The sequence below is a fragment of the Copidosoma floridanum genome, unplaced genomic scaffold (assembly GCF_036245765.1).
Source record: "Copidosoma floridanum isolate Cflo_tuat_1 unplaced genomic scaffold, Cflo_Japanese_pri ptg000025l, whole genome shotgun sequence".
NCBI lineage: Eukaryota > Metazoa > Arthropoda > Insecta > Hymenoptera > Encyrtidae > Copidosoma > Copidosoma floridanum.
The window spans coordinates 5584629-5609138 of record NW_028321902.1 but is presented as its reverse complement, the minus strand read 5'-3'; the positions used below and the strand labels follow the sequence as shown (position 1 = coordinate 5609138).

The following is a 24510-nucleotide window of genomic DNA, read 5'->3' as shown; positions in this document are numbered from 1 at the left end:
AAACTACTACTTACCCATGTACAATGAGGACCAATTTTACTTCGTTAATTTACAATTGTCCAGAGCTGCACTAGAATTTCTAGCATAAAAATATATCGATAGCCACTTTTATACCCGAACATATATGTAATGTATGTATGAAAATGTGTAACTATCAAATGTCTCTAGTATAGTGTACTGGTTTATGTATATTCAATACGACGCTAATAAACGAAATTAATAATAAAATACCCGCTGCATACTTCTATGTGAAGGTTTTTTTTTTTTTTTTTTGGCGGTGAATCAAAGATATAAGACAAATTTTGTACATTTAACAATTTATTTGTTTATTCATATAGCTTCACGAAACTTGCAATATTTTAGCAAAAGCTGATGACAGTGTAGATTATATACACATATAATATTTCAAGGCGCTTTTATAATGTTTACTTTAATTTTATAGGTAACGCATCTTTATTCAAATTTATGTATAAATAAGTAATGCAATACACGCACATACGCTTGCTTGTGTACATCAAAAAACATGCCCCCGTTTATTTTTTTCGTAGAGCATATGGATCACATTTTATTTTATTTTTTGATTTAAAGTTAGAGCACGAGTGGAAACAAAAAATTATTTAAGGCATATGTTTGTATATATGTGTGTATGTAAGTTTCAAATTTTGCTTATTTGAGATTCCTCGATCAGTCCGTTATATAATTAACGATTTATGCATCAGTAACCAGGTATCAATTATATATACTCAGACTTGGACACATATACTTTTTCAAATACAATTTTTTAATTGAAAAGCGATGCTTTATTTATGCTAAAAAAATTTATTTAAAATACAACTGACAACCCATTGCTTGACAATACTTTTTCCAACCAGAACGACCCCGTGCAATTTCAAAGAAGAAATAAATTAGAAAAAATAATAGTCAAAGTATTTAAATATATTTTATGCCAAAAAAAAAAATTTCCTTTCAAAAAGTTGAAAAATCCACAAAATGATTGTGCCCAAGTCTTCCCACGTAACAGTAAGTACTCGCTAAAGTTGTTTTTTTTTTTTTTTTTATAAAGTCTTCAAATTGACGCTTAAATAAACCTATTTATTGATTTATCGATGCATACAATATATATCAAAGAATACTTATCACAATTTTATTATTTCTCGTTTGCTAAGCCAAAAGCAGCAACACGGCCTGGCTGACATTTGAACTTCATCTTTTTACATAATTGTCGCACGAAATGAAATTTTTGTTTGTTAAAAAAAAAAAAAAAAAAAAAAAAACCAACACGCACAAAACCACACTAAAATTTATATTTTTAAAACTAATAATAATAGTATACGTACCATCCGTCAAAATTGGTGTGATTACAGAAAACTTTACTGCACTCGCATTTTTTGAACAATTTGTTTTTTACAAAAATGCAATCAACTCCGACACAACACGCATCACGTGTCAATAAAAAAAATTGTCGCAAAAATTGTATTGCACACACACACACACTCGCAACGCAGCAAATACTAAACACGTAAAGCTGTAGCTGTATACTTAATTATACTACACCGTTAAAATTGTTTGATCTTTGTATATCTACCTTCGAGGTTCGCGGGGCTGCTTTTTTTTATCCGAAATAAAAAAAATTCCCCCCATTATTTTCTCAAACAAAAGCATCAGTCTCGAGGTTATTCAAGGTAAATTCACGTGTTATCGAGGAAAAAGGAAAAATAGAAGAGCAGCCACCGCTCATTGGCGAGCATCAGCTCAAACCTCGAAGGCCTCGCGCTGCTACGCGATCATCGCCGAGATGGGACTGAAGCGCATGATCTTGCTGAGGAGGATCCAGGCGACGCTGGCGAGGGCCGAGAGACTGACACCCGCCCAGCCGAGGTCCATGCTCCACGAGGCCACGAAGCGCCGGCACTTTAGCGCCGAGCGCTCGACAGGGCTGCCGAACACCCCGTCCTCGGGACCGCCCTCCGGCAGCGTGTGCGAGCTCGCCCGCTCCTGCGACCGCTTGCATTGGATTATCGTCAGGGTGAACAGGGCGAACACCGCTGTAATATGTAGTATACGATTCAGAGTTTTTTTTTCTTTTTTCTTTTTTTTTTTTTTTTTTTTTTTATATAGATTAATCTTCAATCTGATTTATGATCGACTCGAGTTTATTGTAAAAATAAAATTGTCGTTAATATTTCTTAAGTGAGTTTTCCCATTTTATCATTACGATTTGGGGTTTTTCGTATAAATTTTACAACTTGTGGCTTTATTTTCAAAATTTAACGTAAGTAATTTCTTTTACTGATTTCAATTGACTCCCGTGTCATTATTGATTTTCGATTTATTTTCACCAATTTACCAATAAGGGAAAACTATAAAAACTAATGGTTCACGTCTATTGGGATCAGTCGTTCACCAATGAAAAAAACATACAGTTATAGATTGATTTGACCGGATAAATGTAATCATCAAATTGTAATAAATGTTTTTTTTTCTTCGATTGAAATTGTTTTAAAAAATCCTTCCCCGTCGAAGGAAGGACCCACAACCTATAGTCAACGCGTCAAACCCCAATAGGATGTAAACTCTTTTTTGTATTATATACGTGTGTTGTTAAAAAAAAAAAAAAAAAAAAAAAAATCAAACACGTAATAAAAGAGGAAAAAAAGGTTCACCAGCCAGAAGGTACATAACACCGGTGACCAGGACAGCTGAAATTTGATGCCTGCAGAGCCCGAAGAAGCCGACGATCACGGCGCTACCGAGGATTATCAGACACACGAGCGAACACGAGATGCTCAGGTTTTGCATACCTGGAAATCATTGCAAAGTTGTTTTTTTTTTTTTTCTTTCTCTCCAAATACAATCGCGTTAAAAGGTTCTCGGACACTTACGATTCTGCCAAGCAGCGCGCATCCCCTCGTGCGCTTCGTCGGGCGACAGATAGTTGATACAGCGCTCCTGTGGAAAGCCCACCTGTGCCAGCAGTTTGATCTCCTCGTCTGTGTTAATACACGTACTTATGTACACTTTTTTTTTTTTTTTTTTTTTTTCTTTTTGCATTTTAATTGCTCGTGTTTTTTGTGCGGCATCAGCCATATGCTTCTATTTTCATCTAATTAAAGAGTTCATTAGTTCCTCGTTTCCAATTAAAAATTTCAACTTTACGATTCATCGGGATTACTTTTATCAAAGTTACATTTCCTCGTTGAAAATAACATCAATTTGCGTTTTATCGACTTATAAACAACAAAACAATCATACTATCCGGCGCGGCATGTCGCACGTATATATGCATTATTTACTCAACCTTATTTCTTTCAATCCTCCCGTCCCAGCCTCTAACGTAAATACACTTTTCCATCGGCTTGGTACTACATTTTTCCGTATACAACGTGTCAACAGTACACGTGTAATCTACGACCAAATTGTGTATACAATCATCTCCTCCTCCTCCCATTATCTTATCGATCAAATAAGCAACAGCCGCCTGTCTATATACAAACATGTGACGTTTCAGCCCGTCTGACCAAACTCGGCGCTCATCTACTTGCGCAACCACTCGCCACTATATCTACTTATTTGTATACATTTGCATAAATGTTTTTTTTTTTTTTTTTCACACGTGCGAATAACGAGATTATTGTTTACAGGTGATTACTTAATTTCTCATTAAGGTATTTAATGATACACTGTTAGTTTATACTTGAGCAAATAAATTTTATAGTTTTTATCACCCCTCAAATCACTTTGGGCTTTAGGGGGAAAAAAAAAAAAAAAAAAATTGATTGGTGATTTCGACAAATGGGATATTTAAATATTTCAACTGTAAATGGATTTATTACCGTTTCACGCTCCAGGAGTAATTTCTAGCTATATAAGATTGAACGATTGTTCACTTGTAAAGCCGAAGAGAAATATTGTTACAACGTTCATATTATCTTTTACATCTGTTTGAAAAGCACCTATATAGGGCACAGGAAAAAGACAGCCGTAAGTATAAAAATCGATATACCTTCGGGCGCCTCTTTACATATACGTGCAGCGAATGACGCGACCGTGCAATGGATAAAAATCGATCTCGGGGACGCTCGTGTATTAAAACACATATATCCATGATGTTTGGGTCAAAGCATATATTATACCCTCGCGTATCTATGTTTCATGCAATAAGTGTACATTTGTGTTTTTGTTTTTCCATTATCTAAACGAAAAATAGATTCCTTTGTGTACAAGGGAAGCAGTGGCGAAAAAAAGGGTTTCCAGTCAAATTCCAAAACAAGACTTTGACCTATACAGGGTGCATGGACAAAGGGCTCGTGTATGTATAGGTATATACATCGAGGGACGAAACTTTGTGCAAAATCCAAACAAGACTGTATAAGTACGCGAACAGTTTGTATAGATATAATTGAGACCCAGTGAACTCCTCCTTCCCCCCCCCCCTTTTGCCGCCGCGTCTCTATCGATCTTTTCCCTATATCGACGCGCCCATTGCCCTGTCCCAACGTCGGACCTCGTGTCTCTCTCGGCGATTCGCCCGCTGCCGCAGTGTCATGGTGCACCTAAATATTTACACCCTCTGTTTACCGTGCAGGAATTTTTATAAGGATTTGGTGGACAATTTGTAAAAATTGATAAGGTTTACGGGGTGTCGAGGATATTCTGTTTGTTGTACCTTGCACAAAACTGGTGCAACAACTCGTCAATGTGGATATTGTTATTTGATTTAGTTTTGTTTATTTCTTCGTATTTCAGGCAAATCTATATTTGATGTAACGAAAATTCGAATGAGTGTGGGTGGTTTGTGGAAAATTGAACAAGGAATAACCAGATTGTACATTTTTTTTTTCCACAAAGAGAAATGTGATTTTTTTTAAAAGTATACAATGCAACTCGTGCGTTACGATGAGGGTACGTGCTCCATAGCGTCAAATGAGCAATTTTTATTGCCATAGTATGGAGGTACATTTGGGCAAAGTCGTGTATTGATGATCTTTAAAAAATAAGGATCGTGTTTTATTTTGAAAAAAATTGTTTTAATAATAAAATACAATTGTATTTCAAATACATGAGCATTTTGTTGCAATGTTTTTGAAATCAAGTACTTATGTTTAAATAAAAATTTGTATCGTTATTCGAAACAAAACATCTTGTTATTTCGCACAACGTAAACAATTGTTGTAATTTAAAATTTTTAACACTCGAAATATTTTGATTCCAAATAATTTTAGAAAAAAAAAAAACGCAGTGTTTTGTTTGAAAAAAGTAATGAATGAAATCACCAATAAAATGTGAAAATCTACTTTGAGTACTTTTGAAACAAAGTCAGGTATCTCCCTAATGAAATAAAACCAAGGTATACCTGTCTTACAGTTTAAAACGTTTTCAAAGTAATATTTGGCATGGCACCCATTTGATCACCGTCAAAAATACTGTCCGCGTACAAAAATAATCCTCGCCACTACGGCAAACAAAACCCTCCAAAATACTCTTTCACGTCCCTCTCCCGTACGGCTGCTACGTTGATTATCCCCCCCTTTGCTTGTTCAAACCAGGAGCCAAGAAGAAAATTGCGTCCTATAAATATGTGTACATACATACACTCGAGGGCAACCATCATCGCACAACCACACACACACGCGCGCGCTCGAACTCGACCTACTTTTTACTCTGTTTTATCTTACGTTTTCCCCCTGCGCTGTACCTCCCTCGCTGCACGGGGTAGTCCACCCTCGCACGAAAACGTTTTTCGTATTTGTTACACCTACACCCCCAAGTATATGTACATATATCCATAGTCGGAGAAGCTCCTTTACTCCCCGGCTTTTTATTCCCGAGCCGGTGCAATTTTTCTTTTCCTCCCAATTCACTTTGTTTGCTCCGTGTTTCTCCCTCTCTCTCTCTGCCAGTGTTTTTTTTTTTTTTTTTTTAGATTAGGACGAGCTTATTGCGTATGTCTATGGGGTCACAGCCAAGAGAAAAATCAAAGCACGTTGCTCCTGGCAGCGCTTTTGGTAAGCGCAGGACCAAATAAAAAAAAATAATAATAACAAATTCATGTACATATACGTGTTTTTCTTTCTGTGGGGGGGTAAACTGACGCGCCAATGAAAAAAAAAAAAAAAAAATGACCCTTCAATCGATGGAGATTCAAATGGTGTTATATTGTATGAAAAAAAAAAAAGGTTACCCGTAAGCGACGCGCACATGGTCCAAATGCCGCCGTGCATGGGCACGAGGAAGCTGTTGCGTGTTTTGGACTTGTCGGGCGACGCGATGGCCTTGTGCCGGTCGTTGATCAGCGGCGAGTCACGCCTCGAGCCCGCCTCGAGGTGCCCGACCTTGCCGTCCAGGTACCACATCGGACTGATGTTGCTACGTTTCAGGGCCTCCTTGTCCCAGTAGAGCTCCTCCCAGTGGTCCGACATGATCGCCGCGCACAGTAGACCCGTCGCTGCAACCATTTATTTCTATACATATAGTTTTACCCTCGATTCGACAGGATGAGTCATAATTTTATTGTGATCGCGGCTTTTTGTTCTAGAAAATTGCATACGAAAAATACGTATCGCTTTTAAAGGGCAACATTAAACAAATGTTGGTATGTATATTATGTGTAGTACAGTGACATCGCGCTCGAGTTGAATTAAATTACCACAGCACCTGCATTTTGCATGTCGATTCTAATAATATTCAGTGTCGTTGAGCGTTACGGACTGTATGAGAGTCTAGTGGTGCATGTACCGGTATATAAGCACCCATTCGTTGAAATTATCCCAATATTTTTTACTTTTGCAAATAACGACTAAGCTTCGTTATTGGAAAAAAAATCGGCGAAATAGTTGAAAAGTTCGTTTGAAGTGAAACATGTCACCAATAAACCCCGATGCTTGTGAAACGTATAAAAAATTTAATTATGGATTGGACGCGCTGAAGTTTTGATGTATATCAAGGGTTGTAAAAATAAAAACAAAGAGAACAAAAAGATGTAGATGATAATTATATCAGGCGAAAATTCAAAGTGTCTCGGGTGACCCTGTTTGAAACCGACAATCACGTTACTTATGCAAAACAGGTGGCGTAGAAATGCCTTCGCCCTTTCCTTGTGAGTAACATTATCAATCAATAAAATTCGATTTTTTTCATCGAATCGATCGACCAGCTCTTACGAGTAGAATAATTTTTACCATAAAAAAAAAATTAATACGCAATAACAAAGACTGCAGGTCGTGAATTACATTTTTGACAGATACATCAATCGCTTGAAAAAAAAAAGAAAAAAAAATTGTGTTTAGTAGAAGTAATAAAATAGTCGATCGATTCGATTAGTGACCAACTCAAAAGATGTGATAAAAATGAAAATTTCTACTTTGCGTTTTAATCGAGCACTTGGAAAAAAAAGAAAAAAAAAAAACCTTGCACGGACAAACCGCGGACTAGATAAAAACACTCTTGCGCTGAATAATGCAAATCGCCGTTACTCGCAATTATATGAAACGACGCTCGACTCACCACACCATACAATATGAATAAACGCCGATCACAAATTCATTGAAGGCGCGCTCCATTACACATAAAAAAAAGAAAAAAAAAAAAAAAACAATTTGTTCATATTGTAAAAATATCTTACCGGCGCAGGTGAGACTGAGGGTGGCAAAGAGAAAGACTAGCCTGGGCGCGGGGCTCCTCACGGGTAGCCGGGAAGACTCCATGGCCGGGAGCTTCCAGCCCCGGGCCCCGGCCCCGAACCACCGGACCCGCAGACTTCTGCCTCTCTAAAAAACCTCTTCCTTCTCGACCTCCCCCCCCCAACGTATATTATATCCTCCACACCCCCACCTGTGTATTTACGCGATGGGTAGATATAACCGACCTCTTCTTCTCCTCTTGTCTATATATAATATGGGCACGCGATAACCTGCGATTCGCACTCGAGCTCCTACTCGCAGGGTATGGGTTGCGAGAAGTTTTTCATTTTTCGTTAACCCAATGGTACAATAACCCTTTATACTTGCTGGATGTTAAACGAAAACGCGTTGCTCGTACGTATGTGTATATGGGTTCCGCTCATCTGTGCACGCTGCGAGCGACTGGCTTACCCTCCGACCGCTTTGGGTGCTTTCTGCTTCGTTTTAACCGCGCATCGCCACCCCCTCCCCTCCCCCCCCACCCAATGTAATTCGCCCTTGTATTTTGTGTGATGGGCATCGCGGTTATCTATGTAAATAATGTGCAGTGCACGTATATCTATGCGGGACGTGCTTTTTCAGTTTGTTTTTATATTAGGTCCGACTTGCTTTTGGGCCCTGGCGCTATTTTCGATAATCCATATGTTAATTTAGAACGGGATTTAAGAAAAAAATTTATTCAAAAAAGCATTAATTTTTTGGGAATTTTGAAGCCCCAAATGGGAGCTTTGGAATGAAATGTCGTTTGGTATCTGCATACGTGATCGCCAGGTGCCTTAACTTTATGGTCATGCAGAGTCGCGATGGCACTGTGATTGTAGTAGCCTTGATTTGAATTTAAGGCTATAAAAAGTGACCATTCCAGAATACAACACAACTTTTTTTTTTTTTTTTTCCCAAGTTTCCAAGAATCGATCACTTGGGCAAATTAATTAATTTGTCACGTGAAATTTAAAAGTGATAAAAGTTGGTATCGAATGCAACGTCTTTTACTTTTTCAAACTTTTTATTTTTCGATTCTTCCAAACTGCAAGAAAGAGGTTGCTCGACGTCGGATAAAAGTTTTATACCCCAATAGGTTTATTTTTCATCAATAGCTCATAATTATATGTGATTTATTTTTTTACTTTCAACTTTCAATCCTCCTTAGCTTCGAACTTTTTGCGCGCGGAAATTACATAGGTGCTGCCCTCTACAGCTACTGACGAAAAATACAAATTGAGATATCTTCTGCTATGGTACCATTTCATGGTAAGTAATGAGAAAGACTGAAAAAAATAAGGAAAAAAACTCTCGATCTCTTCTCTTCGTCCACATATACCTATACGTCCTATCCCTACTTCCATTATATCAGGTCTCAGGTCTGGCAAACTATACTTTGAGTGCAGGATCTTCCCGGTAAAACATCCCGGTCTTCCGTCCCGTTCTTTCTTAAGAAATTTCTACTCTCCTCCTGCTCTGTATGTAATATACTGTATATAACTACATTCCATCCAGCACAGAACAGTATTATCGCGTTTCTCGTCCCGCGCGACTTCTCGACCATAACAGCTTGTCCTGCAATTTAATTGTCTCGACAAGTACAACATTTATTGGAAGAAGTTCATCTAAGACCGGCTAACAAGCATTATTAGGTGAACGAGGCTTTGGATACTATTAATTTGAAGGTAAGGATTTCATTATTACGATTAATCTCTGTACGGAATTCACGCGTCGGGTCTCCCGCTAATATAGTTTCCTACATAAAATACACAACAGGTATACCCTTTTCGACTTATTTCCATGCTCCTTGAAAAAGTCCTCTCTCTTTTTCTCGCGTCGGCTCACTTTTCCATATTTCAATATTTATACACCCATACATATTTTACTTATATTTATTTTGTTCGTCGTCCAAGTTCTTTCTATTAAGGATAATTTTCCTCATATACCGGTTCTAATTTGTCATAAGCAGGTAAATGTCAATGCCCCTTTCTTAATTTTTGGGAGGTTAGGATATCCCATGCATGAGCAAACACAAAGATCTCCATCCGCGCGTTCTCAAATTGTTCGCGACATTCGCGCGTTCGCCGGTAGCTATATATATACATGAATACATTTTTTGTGTTTTTTGTACCCAAACATGCGAAGACACACTCTGGCGAGTGCGGGTACGGGCCTGTTGTTCGAATTTTGAACCTACACCTGCACATGCAGCTGTACGAGAGAGTCCTAAAGTAAATTTGCAGTATTTGCACGTTTTCTCTACTTTTCATCAGAAAGTCCACGTGTATTTTTCTTTTCTCTGTATGGATATGCCTACAAGCATCTTTCAATTGATACAATAATTTTCTTTGTCGTATGTTGTACCTTGTATTTACTCAACGTCGGTAGCTTCAAATACACACCTTGAGCGCCTCAACTACACGGATTACTAGGAAAATATAAAAAAAAAACAATGTCGACCTTCCGCGTATGATCATAAAATCCCTTTGCGTAAGCTCTTACAATTGTTTACTTGCAGAGCACAACCATCCAAAAGTCTGAACAATGGCAACTGAAGTCGCGACTGACAGCAAAAACCAGCTCACACCCGAATCTTTCATCACCAAGGGTAAGACCTTTCTGGTGGTGCACGACTACTACAATGCCGTTGGCACGTTGGCTGAAGGTGTTCGCTTGCTCGTGGAAAAGTACAGCGACATGGCTGACGAGCTCGCAGAGCCCTACCTCTACTATGGACGAGCCTTGCTAGGTTTGGCACGCGAGGAACAGGCGGTCCTCGGTACAGGTGTTCCTGGTGTGCCGGAGCCTGAGGCTGAGGCTGAGGAAGAAGAGGAAGAGCCAGATACAGCTGCTGCGGCCACTGCTGATAGCGAGGGAGAGCCCACCACGGCTTCTGATGCTCCAAAGCCCGATGAGTAAGTTTGGCTTATTTTTACTTCCATTATCCGTTGTGTATAAAATGATTTTTTTTTTTTTAATATTGCTAATGTTTCATTACTCAGGGCAAAGCCGGAAGAACAAGAAAAAAAGAAGGATGAAGCTGAAAAAAGTGAGCCAAGCAATGACAAGGTAGAGGACAAAAAGGAAGAAAAGCCTGAGGAAGCAGCCAAGGAAGACGAGAAGGTAACAAACGGCAATGCCTCAGCATCGACCTCAGCAAAGCAAAATGGGGAAGCTCATGAAAACGGAGATGCGCAGATGGAAGAGGAAGAAGAAGATGCCGAAGAGGATGAGAACGAGGAGGAGGATGATGGCAGTACTAACTTACAAGTAAGTCTCTTTCACTTCTGCTCAGCACTACTTGTTGCATTTCCGGTATTTTCACGTTCATTCTGCTTCAGATTGCTTGGGAAGTCTTGGAATTATCGAAAGTGATCATTCAAAAGCGTGCCGAGTCTGCAGAAAGGACCAAGTTCCTAGCTGAAACTCATCGTCTTCTGGGCGAGGTAGCTCTCGAAAGTGGACACCAAGTCGGTGCAATCGGTGACTTATCCACTTGCCTTGATCTAATGCAAACCATCGATAAAATCACGTCGAGACAGCTTGCCGAGGTTTACTACCAGTTAGGTAAGAACAAATGTTTTTTTATGTTTTCTGAAAAAAGGTTTTACTTATGCAATATTTAAATATTATCTTATGGGGTTTAATAATTTTTTAATGATTTTTGTTACAGGCCTGGCCTACTCGTTAGGTAATGAGTACAATTCGAGCATTGAGCACTTTGAAAAAGCTCTGAAACACCTGGACGAGCGCATCGACTACTTGAAAAGCCTCAAGGAAACGCCAAAAGACGCAGACCCAAGTTTCAGTGCCGAGGAAGAGATTAAGGAGATCGAGGATCTAATTCCAGAGATTAAAGAAAAAATCGATGACATGAAAGACATGAAGCAACAGGCTTGCAAAGCCTTGCTCGATTCCATCAAAGACCTTAACGGTGAGGGTAGCTCTTCTAAAGGCGCTGGGCCAAGTGGCGCAAGCACCTCCCCTGATGCTGGTGCGTCCTCCGGTTCTTCTTCAGCTTCAGCTGATGCCAAGCCCGCCAGCGACATTTCTCATCTAGTCCGTAAAAAAAGGAAAAATGAGGATGGCGAGTCCGAAATGCAAGCTTCACCCTGCAAGAAACCATCTCCTGTTTCACCCGGCAAGTCTGCGTGAATACCTTTCCTTGTTTGTCATGATTTTTTTTCAATCGTTTCGTTTTTTTGTAAAAATTAGTCTCAATCCTCAGTGGCTAAAAAAATGTATCATGTTTATATTTTATTTTTTATTTATTCAAAAATTTCTTCGAACAATGATGACTGATTAAACAGACGACTGAAAAAAAAACAATCTGAAATTTTATTCTGAATATGACAAAGTTTGTTAGTGTTAATTGTAAGACTTTATGGATTGTATTATTCCAATAGGTATTTTTGAATAACATTTAATTTTACTTTACAAACTCTCGTTAAAATATGATGCAAATATTGAAAGTGATTTATAAATTTTTTTTATCCTAAACACGGGCCAAGTATTTATAAAGTGTTAACACTTACACAGATTAATAAGGAAAAAAAATCTTTTCTCACCATTAAATAATTCTTTTCATTCGATTTACATGACATCAAATGCTCATGTTTACCTTGCATTTAACTTAATCGTCTAGTTTAAGTCTTTGCGATGTTACTTTAGTTATTATTGATAAAGAGATCAAGTAGTTATTTATTGCTTATTTATGCATACGTACTTCTTAATAGAAATACTGAACGATGTTTCTGTAATTAAATCAAACTTTTTTTCACCATTACTATTTTTGCTATTATATATTTACTAATTCTTTAATTGAAAAGACTCGGAAAGTTTTTTGTACCAATCAATGTCAATTATTTTGCGATTAAAATAAGGGAAGCGCCTAGTGTAAAATAGTTGTAATAAGGTCGATAAATAAGATAAATAAAGACAAAAATTCTTCAACACACTAGCTTATTATTATTATCTGTACAGACACTCGAATGGACGGAATACATTTCAGGCAACCTATAGCAATTTTCCTGAACGAAAATGAATTACTCGCCGAGAAGTTCTTCTATATCGTCGTCGCGATCCGACGATTCTTGCTTTTCAATGGTGTATTTGTAGCCTAATTTTTCGAGTACACTAGTATTGTAGTAGAAGCTCAAATTGATACCTGGCACCAAGCGTCTCAGTTCTTCGATCGATGCTCGTGCTTTGTCGATATCTCCCATTTCCAAGTAATGCTCGGTTATTGACGCAAACAAGTCTCCTCGACGAATCGATTGTTCGAGTTTCTCGCCTTGAGAGTCGAGCAAAAAACGAACGTGGCTCATGGCCGATTCCGTTTCACCTTTCTCGAACAATCTGAAACAAGAAAAAAGACATTAAGAAAATTATGAAGCTTAATAAACCTGATGCAGAGAAAAAATTTACTTTTTAACTTCGAGGTATCTTCTTATCGTAGCCATGCGGCCATTAACAACATCGACGGCCCTCTTGTGTACTTCTTCGTCTCTGGGCTCCGTCACTTTAGCCAGACACTTGACAGCCTGATTCAGAGCATCGAGCGCCTTTCCATAGTTCTGAAATTCGTCTATCTCAACTTGCGCGCAAGCAACGTAAAAGTTCGCCAACAGATCCATAGCCTTGCCCTTAGAGTAAAAATTGATGATGTTTTTCAGTATTTCTGGCTGATTCTGCCAGTCGAGCGATTGTAGGTAGTTGCCCGCCATAATGTAGATTTCGCGCTGTCGAGACACCTGGGCGAAGAAACATATCTTGTCCGTATCGCCGGACTTCAGCAGAGCCTTCATAGCGCGCAATTTGTTGCCGGCTTGCGTGAATTTTTTGGTAGCCAGATGATAGTTGCCCTGGTTCAATGCTATCTCGCCGATTTTTTCGAGCGTCGCTATACGCACTCGTTCTTTTTCCAAATCCTTTTCGGCTTTGTCCAATCCCGTCATTTTATCCGCTGGTAAGACAAAGCGAACAAGTTAAACACAACCAATGAAAATGAAGTAGCAAATGAATTATTGAAATCACCTAATTCTTCGGTCAAAACGACATCGTACTCGTGAATGAGTTCAAGGGCCTGCGCGTAATTTTTGCTTGTCGCCAGCAAATCCACGGCTCTGTCGACCTGTGAGTTCTGCACAAAGTACTCGGCGCACTTTGCTATAAGCTCGGGATCCGAATCTGCGTTGATCTCCATTGCTATGGACTGCAGTTCATTGTACTGGCGAGACTCGAATGCAAGGTCCATGGCTTTTTTCAAAAGACCGGCTTTATGATACAGTAAGACCGCTTTGTCTTCCTTTAATCGAACGTAGATTATTTTCATGCTCACGTGTCAAATACGTCCTCAAACACAAAAGAAAAAAACGAAAAACCTGCTCATTCTCCTCGTAATACTTGGCCACGTCGATCTGCGTTTGACTCGGCGCCATCATCGCCAGAGGCCACAGTTCCTCCAGCATGTCGTTCTCCTTGCACAATCTTACCGCGTGCCTGTAAGCCGTGGCCATGGTATAATAATGCACGGCTTGTTGCACATCGCCGCGCGACTCGTAATGCGCCGCTAAATGATAAGCAGAGGCAGCGTGTTGTGTTTTGTTGACCAAGTCGCGGGCCTCGGATTCGCGGCCAAGGAAGCAGAGCAAGCGCGTCATCGAGAGAGTATCACCGGCCTGTTCATACAGCTTCAAGGCGCCCTCCATGTCGTTTAGCGACTCCGTGTATTGCGCGTGCCAGTTCTTTATCTCTCTGGGGGAAAAAAAGAGCAACTTTTACACCTCTCACGGATACGTTCGAGCGCTTGAGAGAGGGAACTTACGGGTCATCCGAGCTGTTCAAGTAGTTAAGGAGTTCCTTGGGCGAGCCGAGTAGCATTCTGGGCACCTCGAATCTGTGACAGTCTGCCTTGGTGTACATTTCGATAGCTTCGCTGGTTTTGCCCTCGAGTTCGAGGGCCCTGGCGTAATTGTAACAGCTCGTCTTTTCCATGATTTTGTTCTCTTTGCTCGCGAGCTCGATGGCTTCCTTGAACTTGTTTCTCGCTTGTAGCATCGAGCCCAGCAGATCGAGCCTCTTTGCCTCTCTGAAGAGTCTCTCCGCGTCGTCCTGCAAAACAATACCTTTGTTAGAAATCACATTGACCCTTTGCGCAGGATCCTTACATAGAGTTTTAATTCGACTGCGAGAATGGCCGCCTTGGCTTCTAAATTCAGCGTGTCATCCTGCATGGCCTGTCGGAGCGCTCTGGCACTCGTCGCTTGTTTCATGTGTCCCAAGCACAGCATCGCCATGGACAATTGTTTCGTTTTCACGCACATCTTGGCCAGACTCTTCCACACTGCTTCGTTTTGAATTGACTTTATCGCCTGCCAAAGAGACAAAAAGATTCATTTACAAGAGTACAGGCGCGTTACTTGAAATTCTCTCACTTTGAAAGCTTCATCCATGTTGGCAACGCTGAGGTAAAAACAAAAATCGAGTACGGCTTTTTTGGTAACGGCGTCGCAAGCGCCGAGTTCCTCGAATTCTCTCATGAGCAGCCGCTCGGTTTTAATGCTACCAGCTACGTTCTCCGAGTCCAGAACGACGATGTAGGGTGACTGGACGCCAAGGAGACGGCAATCGTCGTCCTTGACGGGCCGCACGTCCTGTACAACGATACCGTGCTCCGATGTGGCAAATATCGTCACCAAAACAACGTTCGACTGTTGAGGAAAGATTGCCGAATTGAAAACTTGCTGGATAATGTTTTTCAAGCTTGCGGGCGCTTACTTCGTCTTTCGACGGCTCGGTCGATGCTTTCGCGCTGATGCTCTCCGGTCTCTGAGCTCGACAGACCAGTAGCCTCGGGTCGTCGCTGTCCCAGCAGTGGGCCGTCACTAATCTGTTCTTGCACTTGGCCACCCTGAAACGCGTTATCTCATAATCCTCTACTGTTGAATTTGTCCGCTAAAGCCAATAGAAAATGGTGCAACTTACAGAACAGAATCATCATCTGCTTCTTTGTTGTCGGCAAAGTCAAATTCGTGAATCTGATCGCTTTCAATGTCCCAAACGTAGAGAATGGAGCTCGGCAAGAGATTGGCCATGGCCACGGTAATGGAAACGTACCGGCAATCCGAGTTGCAACGAGCTTCGATAATCTCGGCAAAGTCGCTGATGGCTTCGTAAGCGGTCATAGCTCGGGTGTATAGTTTTGCCTCCCGTTTGCTTACATCCCAGATTTTGAGGATACCGTTGAGCGAGCCCACGGTCAGGTAGTTACCGGTCAACTCCATCGTGATCGGTTCACCCTCTTCCGGTAGCGTTGGGAGCTTTTGGATTATCGATCCATCTTCGATTGATCTCAGCTGAATGACCTGCAAAAAAGCTATGCCATTATTTTTTCCTCGTCTCTTTTTTTTTTTTTGTAACTAAATTTCTTGCCTGTGGCGTCAAAACGATCAATGTAGAATCGTGGATAAGGAGCTTTTCGGTATCGCAACTGAAGCTCATCAGAACCGTCGTACTGGGCTGGCCATTGGTGCCGATTTTGTAAACGGCGTTGTTTCTTCCGGAAGATACCGCAATGTAGCTCTTGTTGGCCGCAACTACTTGCACTTGAATATCCGTTTTCAAAGTGAACTTTTGATCTCCTGAGCAAAAAAAAAAAAAAAAAAAAAAAAAAAAAAAAAAAAAAAAAAAAAAAAAAAAAACGCGAATGAGTACTAAAAAATTACTACCTCGTAGAAATTTACAAATTTATAAGGTAAAGGATCCAACCATCGATATCAACGAGCAACTGCGTAGGACTCGACTGACTGACACAAACACCGTCCGCGTAAGCCGCGCACATCGGTTGCTGATGTAAAACGTAAACGCTTGTCACGCAGTTAACGGCCAGCAAAGGGTTTCGGAGCAACAAGGCACCCCAAGTTATTTGCTTCACGGTACCGGATATGGAGCAGGAGTCTGGCACCGAAGACCAAGTATGTTCATCACCCTCCAGTCCTCGAACTTTTCTCTTCCATAAGTATATCGTGCCCAAGTTCGTACCTGCCGCCAGAGTATCTGAAAATAACAATTTTTGATAATTAAAAATACCACCTTATGTACTTGAGTGATCGCGACGACAAGTACCATTATTTTTGCAGTAAGACAAACTAGTACACACTTCCTGAGGAGTAGCCAAATTTCCAGAGGATACCACGTCCGTGGGGGCAAGGACGTAAGTGTCACCAGTCTGAAGGTCCCACATTCTGACAATCAGTTCCCCAGTCAAAATAGCCAGTGTGTTGACACCAGCCCAGCACAAGGATGGTCCGTTTTTGGTCATGTCGCTTCTACCACTGAGCTTCACCTATAAAAATTAATAATACCGATTATTGCAAATGGCCCGTTGAATCAAGTATAGAAAACAACAATTGATGATTGCCGTACTTTGGTCAGCTCTGTCAGACGGCCAGTGACGGGATCCGATTTAAAGTGTCCAATGTGCAAGCCCTCGCTCATCACAACGATGGAATCCCTGGTTTGATGATGCAGCAGGCAGTGCAGAGCAGAAGCATCCATAGTCAGCATTTGCACGCACTGCCCGGTACTATCCACGTAATAGATGACACCGTTTACAGTACCCACGTAAAACGCAGGATTGTCCCTCTGCACGGGAACAGCAGTTGGAGCAGCAGTTCTTGGTCTCCAGGAGCTAAAGAGATCCAGCGCCCTCGCGTCCCCTGCGACTGCCGCCTTGGCCAATCCCCTTAAAAAAAAAAAAAAAAAAAAACATGCAACGTCAAGAAGGTGAATAAATGAAAAGAGCAAATAAATGCGTCACATCGTACGTCATGTCAACAACAGGCTTGGGCGGAGTGATTTTGAAGGCAATGTGAGTCAAGGACTGTTTCAACTCGTGATGAAACATCATGAGCAGCTGACCCCTGGTGTCTAGTTTCCAGCCGACCATGGAACCCGTCACATCCGCAGAGACCAAACGACCCCCATACTGGCTCCACTGCAGTATAGTCACAGCATCCCTGTGAGGAGTGACAATGATGTTGAACTCACCGCTGCCGGTATCCCCCGGCCATATCTGAACAAACAACGCAATAAGCTCTCCATGCCACATCGAAAAAGCTAGGGATGGTACTTATAATATGGACTCACCCTGAGTTCTCCGCTCTCCCATGTGGCAGCAAGCCACTTTCTTTCGGGATGCCAAGCTAGAGCTGTCACCTGAGCTACGGTGTGCCCCGAAGTCTCTACATCAGGCAGGGGCTCACCCTGGTCGTCGTAAACCGTCACGAAACCACCTCGTTCCTGGGAATAAGCCGCCACTGCTAGTAGAGGAAGATTCGAGTGCCAGGTCGCGTAGGTGTTCACAGCACCGGGCTCCGGGCACTTGACCTTTGTGTCAAAGTACAGTGACATGTTTCTCGTTTAATCTGGTATTTTGGAAAAATTCACATCTTGGAAAAATCGCACTCTGGTTTCTTTTTTTTTTTTTTTTTTCACTTTTCCAAGCACACCTGATGATGAGCTTGCAGCAGATGTGTAGCTTGCACCAGCGATGTTGTTGTGATCCATGGGTAACGATAACAACCAGAGTTTGTGTGTCACGAGTCACGACTTAAAAATCGGTCGCACGCGCAATATATACATGTAAATACTATATATATATATAGTAGCGGACGGTTTTCCTTCAGTTCTTCAGTAAGCCAAAACAAACAGCCGACAGTGGGCAAACATGGCGTCGACCGAGCAGGTCGGCTTAAACAAAACGTGGGAGTTGTCGTTGTACGAGCTCCACAGGGCGCCCCAGGAGGCGATAACCGACAACACCGAGATAGCCGTCAGTCCCCGGAGCTTGCACAGCGAGCTCATGTGTCCAATATGCCTGGACATGCTCAAAAAAACCATGACCACGAAAGAGTGCCTCCATCGGTTCTGCAACGACTGTATCATCACGGCCCTCAGGAGCGGCAACAAGGTGCTTTATTTGTTTGTTTCGCTTCACTTTTATCCTCGTAAAATTCTCATAATTTGCGGCTGGACGAGCTCTTAGGACGCTTCGTTTTGAGGTTAACTGGGCCAACTAGCTAAATCGCCCTCTCTCTCTCTCTCGCTCCAGTTTTGTTTACTGGCGTGCGCCGCATCTCTTGTGATCGTTGTTTATTTTTGGCTATTTACACATCTTTCCAACTACGTATTCATACCAAATCATAATTTTTTCAAACATTTGTTTGTTTGTAGGAGTGTCCAACGTGCAGGAAGAAACTGGTGTCAAAACGTTCTTTGAGGCCAGATCCAAACTTTGACCTGTTGATCTCGAAGATCTACCCGAGCCGTGACGAGTACGAGGCTCACCAGGAGAGGGTGCTTGCAAAACTGAACAATTCACATTCGCAAGCAGCTCTGGTCAATTCGATCACGGAGGGCATAAAGTTACAAAACCAAAATAGGCCTCAGCGAGCAAGGAAAAATGCCAACGACTCCGACAATCTCAACAACACGGCCTCGTACAATAACACACCGAATGTTAGTGCACCAACTACTCCGAATCCAGCTGTTGTGGCAGCTAATCAGAGCGACTCGTCTCAAGGTCCTATTGGACAGTCGAGCAACGGGGGAATCAGGGAAAACCATTCAACTAATGGTGTACCACCACAGCCTTCCGTCAGTCCTGCAGTATCAGGTGCTAATTCTGTTTAGTTGGTATTTTGATTTTGATTTTTTCAGTTTCATTCAATATTTCTTTTATTTTTAACATCAGGTACAACGTCCAGGAATTCGACGACACCATCTCCTGTGCCGTCAAATCCCAAAAAGAGGCAAAAGAGTGTTCAAAACTCGGAAAACGATTCATCAAGTGCAGAAGCCGAGACGGGTGGAAATGAGTCCATGGGAGATACCGAGGGCGAGGGATCTAGTGAGCCTTTGATGCTCAATGAGATTGAACTGGTGTTTAAGCCTCATCCCACAGAAATGGCTGGTGATAATTCTCTAATAAAGGCGCTCAAAGAAAATAGTATTAGGTACATCAAGACAACGGCAAATGCTACAGGTAAACTTTTTTTCAAGCACTTGGTGTGTATTTCAAAGGGTGACCTCGTCTTGACGACTTTTTCTTTTTTTAATTTTTTAGTGGACCACTTGAGCAAGTATTTGGCAATGCGATTAACGTTGGATCTCGATACAGACTTGCTTTCCGAGTCTGACAGGCTACTGAACTTTTGTATTTACATTGCACCAACTCCGGGCCAATTGGTCGTCCTAAGCGGCTCACAAACACTTCGGCAAGTAAATGAAAAATTTTGGAAGGTGAATCGACCATTAGAAATGTACTATTCATGGAAGAAGACCTAGGGAAGGGCTCGTAAGTCAACAGACAGCGGTTAGACGTACCCTGCAATATATTCGATTAAAACCCCTGTAGTTGTGTGTTGTACCATGTTGTGAGAAAAAACATTGATTTAGTTTTCAAGCTAAGACTGTTGAATATTTTTAGTTGTCGAAATCGCTAAAAAAGTAAAAAAAAAAAAACAACTTTATATTACTTTTACAACGAGAGATATCAGATTTCTTTTTTGGGGGTATTTATAACAAAACATAAAAAAATACAAAAAAAATATTTTAAGTTATTTCAAGTTTAAAGTTTCATTCAACAGTTTATGGCTTGACTCTTTGTTTCTTTTTTACTTTCGTTGATTGGGCAGGTGTTTATCATAAAAATCATACTTTGAGTTCCGTAGCCACCGCTGCAAACGGACTCCAAAGTAATCATAATATATATATATATTTTAAACCACAGCAGAATTTCAATGAGAAAAAGATTTTTTAGAATCAAGTATTGAAATATTTTATTGTAAATAGAAAATTCTAAAAAATGCTGCTTAATGAATTTACTTGAACGAACAATCATGTCTCGTTTATTTCGAAATCAACATTATAATATAATGTAGAGTGATTTATATAACGTGTGTATTTTTTCTATTTAAATGAATTGCGAGCATAAAACTGATTGGAAATACAATATGTCTTCCACTCAGTTCTTATCGCGCCCCGTAATCTAATTTTACTTTTACTATTTTCATTTTTAATATCTTTTATTTACTGAATCATGTCGTAAAATTCTCCGAAAATTTCAGAATTTCGTTTTATCAAGAAGTAATCAATTTATAAAATCATATATATTAATTTTTTAAGTTTGTATCATTGAGTTGTAATTAAGTCATACTGTAAAAAGGATTTTATTATTTTGTTTTTAAAAATAAACATTAAAATCGTTCAAGCGATAATTTTCGTACAGCTTTATTTTTTCCACCCTCTTGCCCTTGCTTAAACAACACTTATATACACAGATATCTAAATAAAAAAATTGAGCTTATGTGATTAAGTTATTGAAGTTATATTTTATGTATAAGGCGTGCTGTGCGCGAAAGTAAATCGATGATTTCGAAATTTTCACCTTCAAAACGTACGAAACGGGAAAAAAGTGATTCTTCAAGAGATTCGTTAACAACAAGGTTTTCGGTCTTACCTAGGCACAACGCACGAGGACAAAATAACTTGCGCCGATTGAAAGGGCGATGTAACTTTTTGTAGTAAAAAATCTAAGAAAAACATATCATAAAAAAAAATTTTTTTTTCAGCTTCATTGGTTCAAAGACTACAGTTTTCTTATACGTATTGCATGAATTTCATGCACATGCAGTTTCTTTTTTTTTCTTGACGATCGCAACAGGAAGATTTTTGTTGTTGTATTTTCTTTATTTTATTATTCTACCAAAAATTTATAACTACATTTTTACTCAAGATTACAACTCGTGCTGCTCATATATTTTAACTTTCAACAGTAATCAATTTCATAACGTAAAATACTCTTTAACTCGTGTCAAAAACTTTTATAATTTCTTTTTTTCACATCTCAATTTTGCTTCGGTATAAATTTTTGAAATTATTGCACACTATCACCAAGTACTTGTTTTCAGTATCACCACAATATATTTTCCCACGTCCCATCACTTGTTTCACTTTGTTTTATCTGTCCCCTGTTTTTTTTTTATTTCTCTTCACATGTTACTCATAGATTTTTCGAAACAGTTTTCCCACTATTGACTCAAAATAAGTATAATCCCTCTCTTGTTACATTAATCTTTATTTTCAGTCACACACACATTTGATTTCTCTTTTGTTACTCTGAATCGCCGTTCCCATTGACCTTGGCTTCCTCCCCTCGATCTCCATTCATTTTCTTCCTATAAACGTCAATCATCAGTTTCCGCTTCATCTCCATCTTCCGCACAATCAAGTCCATGTCTTCCTTCCCCTTCATCTCCCTTAGCCCCTTTTTCTCCATCCACTCCTCGATCTCCTTCCCGCTTTCGTCCAATTTTTTGCTTTTCTCTTTGCTCGCTCTCACCATGTCCTCCGCTTCCATCATCGTCGACTGCATTTTCTCGGAAAACCTTGCTAAATTTTCATTGATCCCACGCAGCAGGTCCTTCACTTCCTTCCCCAACTCTTCGTCGGCCATTACAAGCTTTCCTTGCCTACTTTTTGAATTACACCTTGATTTGTTGTATCGGTTTGCACAATCGGTTCAACCGGTTTTCGTAAAATTATCTTAAAAAATCACCTGGTGAACTCGCAAGAAAACAAAGCGTCCACATTTTCCGGACTCGTTCCGTACGTACACTTATACCTATACGATTATTTCGTTTCGTTGCGTCTTATCGTGTTACAATAGTCCAAAGTTGCCCGAAAAAGCTATTATGTTTTCAACTCGTACTTATACACCTTACGCGATAAAGGTACTTTCAAATAATTTCCAAATACCTCTGAATCGTAAATGTAAATACGAGCGCGTTTTGAGCACAACAACTGCATGCAATCGGAATCTCGCTTAAGTTTTTAAACAGCCGTAACTCTGTTCTCTAATATATTTTTTATCAATTTCGAGTACAATAAAAAGAAAAACCAAAAAAAAAATTTATCAAGTAAACGTTTTTATAAATGCAAACGAATAAATGTACATTCGGTCAAAACAAATATTCACACGGATCGAGTAATAATATTAATTTTAATTGAACCAATTTATGTCTTAATATATTTGATTGATTTTAATCGAAGAAACATTCATTTGAATCGACAAAATTGTATTTTTTTCCTGTGAAATAAACAAAGATTAAATAAGGAGCCTAATAACGATTTTAAACACACAAGCACCCTTTTTTCTGGTTTTTCTGGATGAAAAAAAAAAAAAAAAAAAAAAAAACACGCATATCACGTGTACGTACGCATTGTGCAACTCGTGGTGTATAGACGACCAAGTTCGTTGCACCTGATGTGCGGTAAGCATCTCTCGGAATATATTACACTGTACAAATGGGTACAACCGATCTCGCAGATGCACGGCTTATAAACAAACGATAATCGCTTCGAGAGGGATATAGAGCCATGTATAGATATTTTATAATGGGAGAGGCGAACCGGCCGCGTATTTAACGGCTCGTCGTTTTCATGCGTTTTGATATCGGAATTTCGAACGCGGCTGTACTCCGTCGATTTTTGTATACGGCTGTGGAATCTTGTATAGCTGGAGGTTGTTTTTTTTTTTTTTTTCTGCGGGAGCAAAGAGGAGGTAGACGCGCGCCGAGCTTGTAAATGATTACGTTTAATGACCTTTGATTCCAGCCGGGGAGGAGATTATCCTTTTCCCCCTCGATCCAGCGAGTATTACGTACGGCTTTAAAACGCGTATACATGGTGCAAGTGAAAAAACATTTTTTTTTTTTTTCATCTAATTATTTTACGACTGTGATTACAATATATGTGAGGTGAAAATTTTGTTTTTTGGTAATGAAGCATACGACAACGGTCCTCCTATTTTCATCAGCGCGAGCTACTAACTATTGTCATCGAATAAATGTACCACAATGTATTTTATGATTATTTTTATGCGTCCAAATCAACGTACATTTTGTGCACATCGCATCATAATTGAATATTGTATGTCCGAACAAAAACTCCTCTAATTTTGGCACAAAAATACTGTGCACTGGGCATAGTTGATTTTTTTTTCCCGATAATCTAACATCGGCGAGGTGGAAAAACATAAATTTGGTTGTTTTTTTTTTTCCATTAAACTAAGACTATGGTACTTGTTCCTGTATGCCTAGGGTTATTCATTAGTATATACTATATATATATTATAGTGGAAGTTGATTCATAATCTCTTGTTTCGACGCAGTTGTATTTTTGTTTCTATTATGAAAAAGGTCGATTGCGTGTATCGGAGATTAATTGTTTTTTTCTTACACATTCCAACGACAAGGCAATCCCGCCATTCGCCCAAATTTCCGGTGAAACGAGACAAACCACCCTCCAATATTCAAGTCACTGCAGCACCCCCCCCCCTCGCATCCACGGAGACCGCAAGGGGGGGGGAAAAAAAAAACCCACTTGTCCCCAAGCTCCTCCCCGAAAAATAAAACCTCCCGCGCAGCTCGGAATATCTCCGTTGGTATATATTCACCGCAAGGAAATTCATTATTTGCAATTACGCTCCAACTACCTCACAAAGGACTCCCATTACGCTCGTGTATACGTATACAGTGAGGGAGGAGAGAGGATATATATGTCTTTGGCATAAAACGACGTCCAAGACGAGGGAGGGGTGGGGGGAAGAAATATATATATATATGCCTACAAAGTCGGGAAAGTTTAAGCGCGCGTCTCCTTGTGTATTTATACTGCGGGTGTATGTATGTACATCTTCCTCCCGGGTGGGTGTATCGGGTTACACCGGCTTGGGAGCCTCTTTTCGGATGTACGGGGGCTCTCGGTGGGGTGCAAATAACGCAGC

At 40.2% G+C, this 24510-nt stretch overlaps 5 protein-coding genes across 9 annotated transcripts; 2 read left to right on the top strand and 3 right to left on the bottom strand.

The window, feature by feature from the left end:
• Window positions 1-1600: 1600 nt before the first annotated feature.
• Window positions 1601-7774, bottom strand: LOC106642686 (uncharacterized). Its single transcript, XM_014357528.3, has 5 exons — window positions 7622-7774; window positions 6182-6445; window positions 2883-2990; window positions 2664-2801; window positions 1601-2045 (listed from the first exon to the last, which is right to left on the bottom strand). The coding sequence occupies exons 1-5, from the start codon at window positions 7701-7703 to the stop codon at window positions 1777-1779; spliced, it is 861 nt and encodes a 286-aa protein (XP_014213014.2). The 5' UTR covers window positions 7704-7774; the 3' UTR covers window positions 1601-1776.
• Window positions 7775-9061: 1287 nt separating this feature from the next.
• Nasp (Nuclear autoantigenic sperm protein) lies at window positions 9062-12600 on the top strand. 2 transcript variants are annotated; one of them, XM_089595120.1, is made up of 5 exons: window positions 9062-9346; window positions 10180-10576; window positions 10664-10931; window positions 11003-11228; window positions 11335-12600. In XM_089595120.1, exons 2-5 carry the CDS (start codon window positions 10206-10208, stop codon window positions 11814-11816), a joined length of 1347 nt encoding a protein of 448 aa, XP_089451246.1. In that variant the 5' UTR covers window positions 9062-9346; window positions 10180-10205; the 3' UTR covers window positions 11817-12600. The 2 variants fall into 2 exon arrangements, with proteins under 2 accessions (XP_089451246.1, XP_089451247.1); XM_089595121.1 differs by lacking the exon at window positions 9062-9346 and adding an exon at window positions 9562-9630.
• Window positions 12540-18256, bottom strand: rempA (intraflagellar transport protein rempA). Of its 4 annotated transcripts, none has more exons than XM_089595118.1 (15): window positions 17811-18256; window positions 17489-17736; window positions 17088-17406; window positions 16788-17007; window positions 16431-16718; window positions 16095-16303; window positions 15648-16027; window positions 15435-15573; window positions 15098-15373; window positions 14831-15034; window positions 14488-14774; window positions 14045-14417; window positions 13698-13968; window positions 13089-13626; window positions 12540-13019 (listed from the first exon to the last, which is right to left on the bottom strand). In XM_089595118.1, exons 1-15 carry the CDS (start codon window positions 18072-18074, stop codon window positions 12707-12709), a joined length of 4329 nt encoding a protein of 1442 aa, XP_089451244.1. In that variant the 5' UTR covers window positions 18075-18256; the 3' UTR covers window positions 12540-12706. The 4 variants fall into 4 exon arrangements, with proteins under 4 accessions (XP_089451244.1, XP_089451243.1, XP_089451245.1 ...); XM_089595117.1 differs by having other exon boundaries at window positions 15441-15573; XM_089595119.1 differs by having other exon boundaries at window positions 16095-16300.
• A 121-nt stretch (window positions 18257-18377) lies between these two features.
• Window positions 18378-20941, top strand: Sce (E3 ubiquitin-protein ligase Sce). The gene is made up of 4 exons (XM_014357526.2): window positions 18378-18633; window positions 18897-19338; window positions 19417-19707; window positions 19789-20941. Exons 1-4 carry the CDS (start codon window positions 18391-18393, stop codon window positions 20007-20009), a joined length of 1197 nt encoding a protein of 398 aa, XP_014213012.1. The 5' UTR covers window positions 18378-18390; the 3' UTR covers window positions 20010-20941.
• Window positions 20942-21719: 778 nt separating this feature from the next.
• On the bottom strand, window positions 21720-22300 carry LOC149373962 (uncharacterized). The gene is made up of 2 exons (XM_089595399.1): window positions 22282-22300; window positions 21720-22195 (listed from the first exon to the last, which is right to left on the bottom strand). Exon 2 carries the CDS (start codon window positions 22177-22179, stop codon window positions 21838-21840), a length of 342 nt encoding a protein of 113 aa, XP_089451525.1. The 5' UTR covers window positions 22180-22195; window positions 22282-22300; the 3' UTR covers window positions 21720-21837.
• Between the last annotated feature and the right edge of the window lie 2210 nt (window positions 22301-24510).

Excerpts from the sequence above, each read along its gene's own strand:
- LOC106642686 (XM_014357528.3), bottom strand. The coding sequence starts at position 7,703 with ATGGAGTCTTCCCGGCTACCCGTGAGGAGCCCCGCGCCCAGGCTAGTC. Across the intron at positions 6,446-7,621 it reads CCTCAGTCTCACCTGCGCCG|CGACGGGTCTACTGTGCGCG; the intron begins GTAAGATATTTT and ends AAATGGTTGCAG. Across the intron at positions 2,991-6,181 it reads CATGTGCGCGTCGCTTACGG|ACGAGGAGATCAAACTGCTG; the intron begins GTAACCTTTTTT and ends GTATTAACACAG.
- Nasp (XM_089595120.1), top strand. The coding sequence starts at position 10,206 with ATGGCAACTGAAGTCGCGACTGACAGCAAAAACCAGCTCACACCCGAA. Across the intron at positions 10,577-10,663 it reads GATGCTCCAAAGCCCGATGA|GGCAAAGCCGGAAGAACAAG; the intron begins GTAAGTTTGGCT and ends TTCATTACTCAG. Across the intron at positions 11,229-11,334 it reads CGAGGTTTACTACCAGTTAG|GCCTGGCCTACTCGTTAGGT; the intron begins GTAAGAACAAAT and ends TTTTTGTTACAG.
- rempA (XM_089595118.1), bottom strand. The coding sequence starts at position 18,074 with ATGTCACTGTACTTTGACACAAAGGTCAAGTGCCCGGAGCCCGGTGCT. Across the intron at positions 17,737-17,810 it reads GGGAGAGCGGAGAACTCAGG|ATATGGCCGGGGGATACCGG; the intron begins GTGAGTCCATAT and ends TTGTTTGTTCAG. Across the intron at positions 13,969-14,044 it reads ATTACGAGGAGAATGAGCAG|GAAGACAAAGCGGTCTTACT; the intron begins GTTTTTCGTTTT and ends GTTCGATTAAAG.
- Sce (XM_014357526.2), top strand. The coding sequence starts at position 18,391 with ATGGCGTCGACCGAGCAGGTCGGCTTAAACAAAACGTGGGAGTTGTCG. Across the intron at positions 18,634-18,896 it reads CCCTCAGGAGCGGCAACAAG|GAGTGTCCAACGTGCAGGAA; the intron begins GTGCTTTATTTG and ends GTTTGTTTGTAG. Across the intron at positions 19,339-19,416 it reads CGTCAGTCCTGCAGTATCAG|GTACAACGTCCAGGAATTCG; the intron begins GTGCTAATTCTG and ends TTTTAACATCAG.
- LOC149373962 (XM_089595399.1), bottom strand. The coding sequence starts at position 22,179 with ATGGCCGACGAAGAGTTGGGGAAGGAAGTGAAGGACCTGCTGCGTGGG.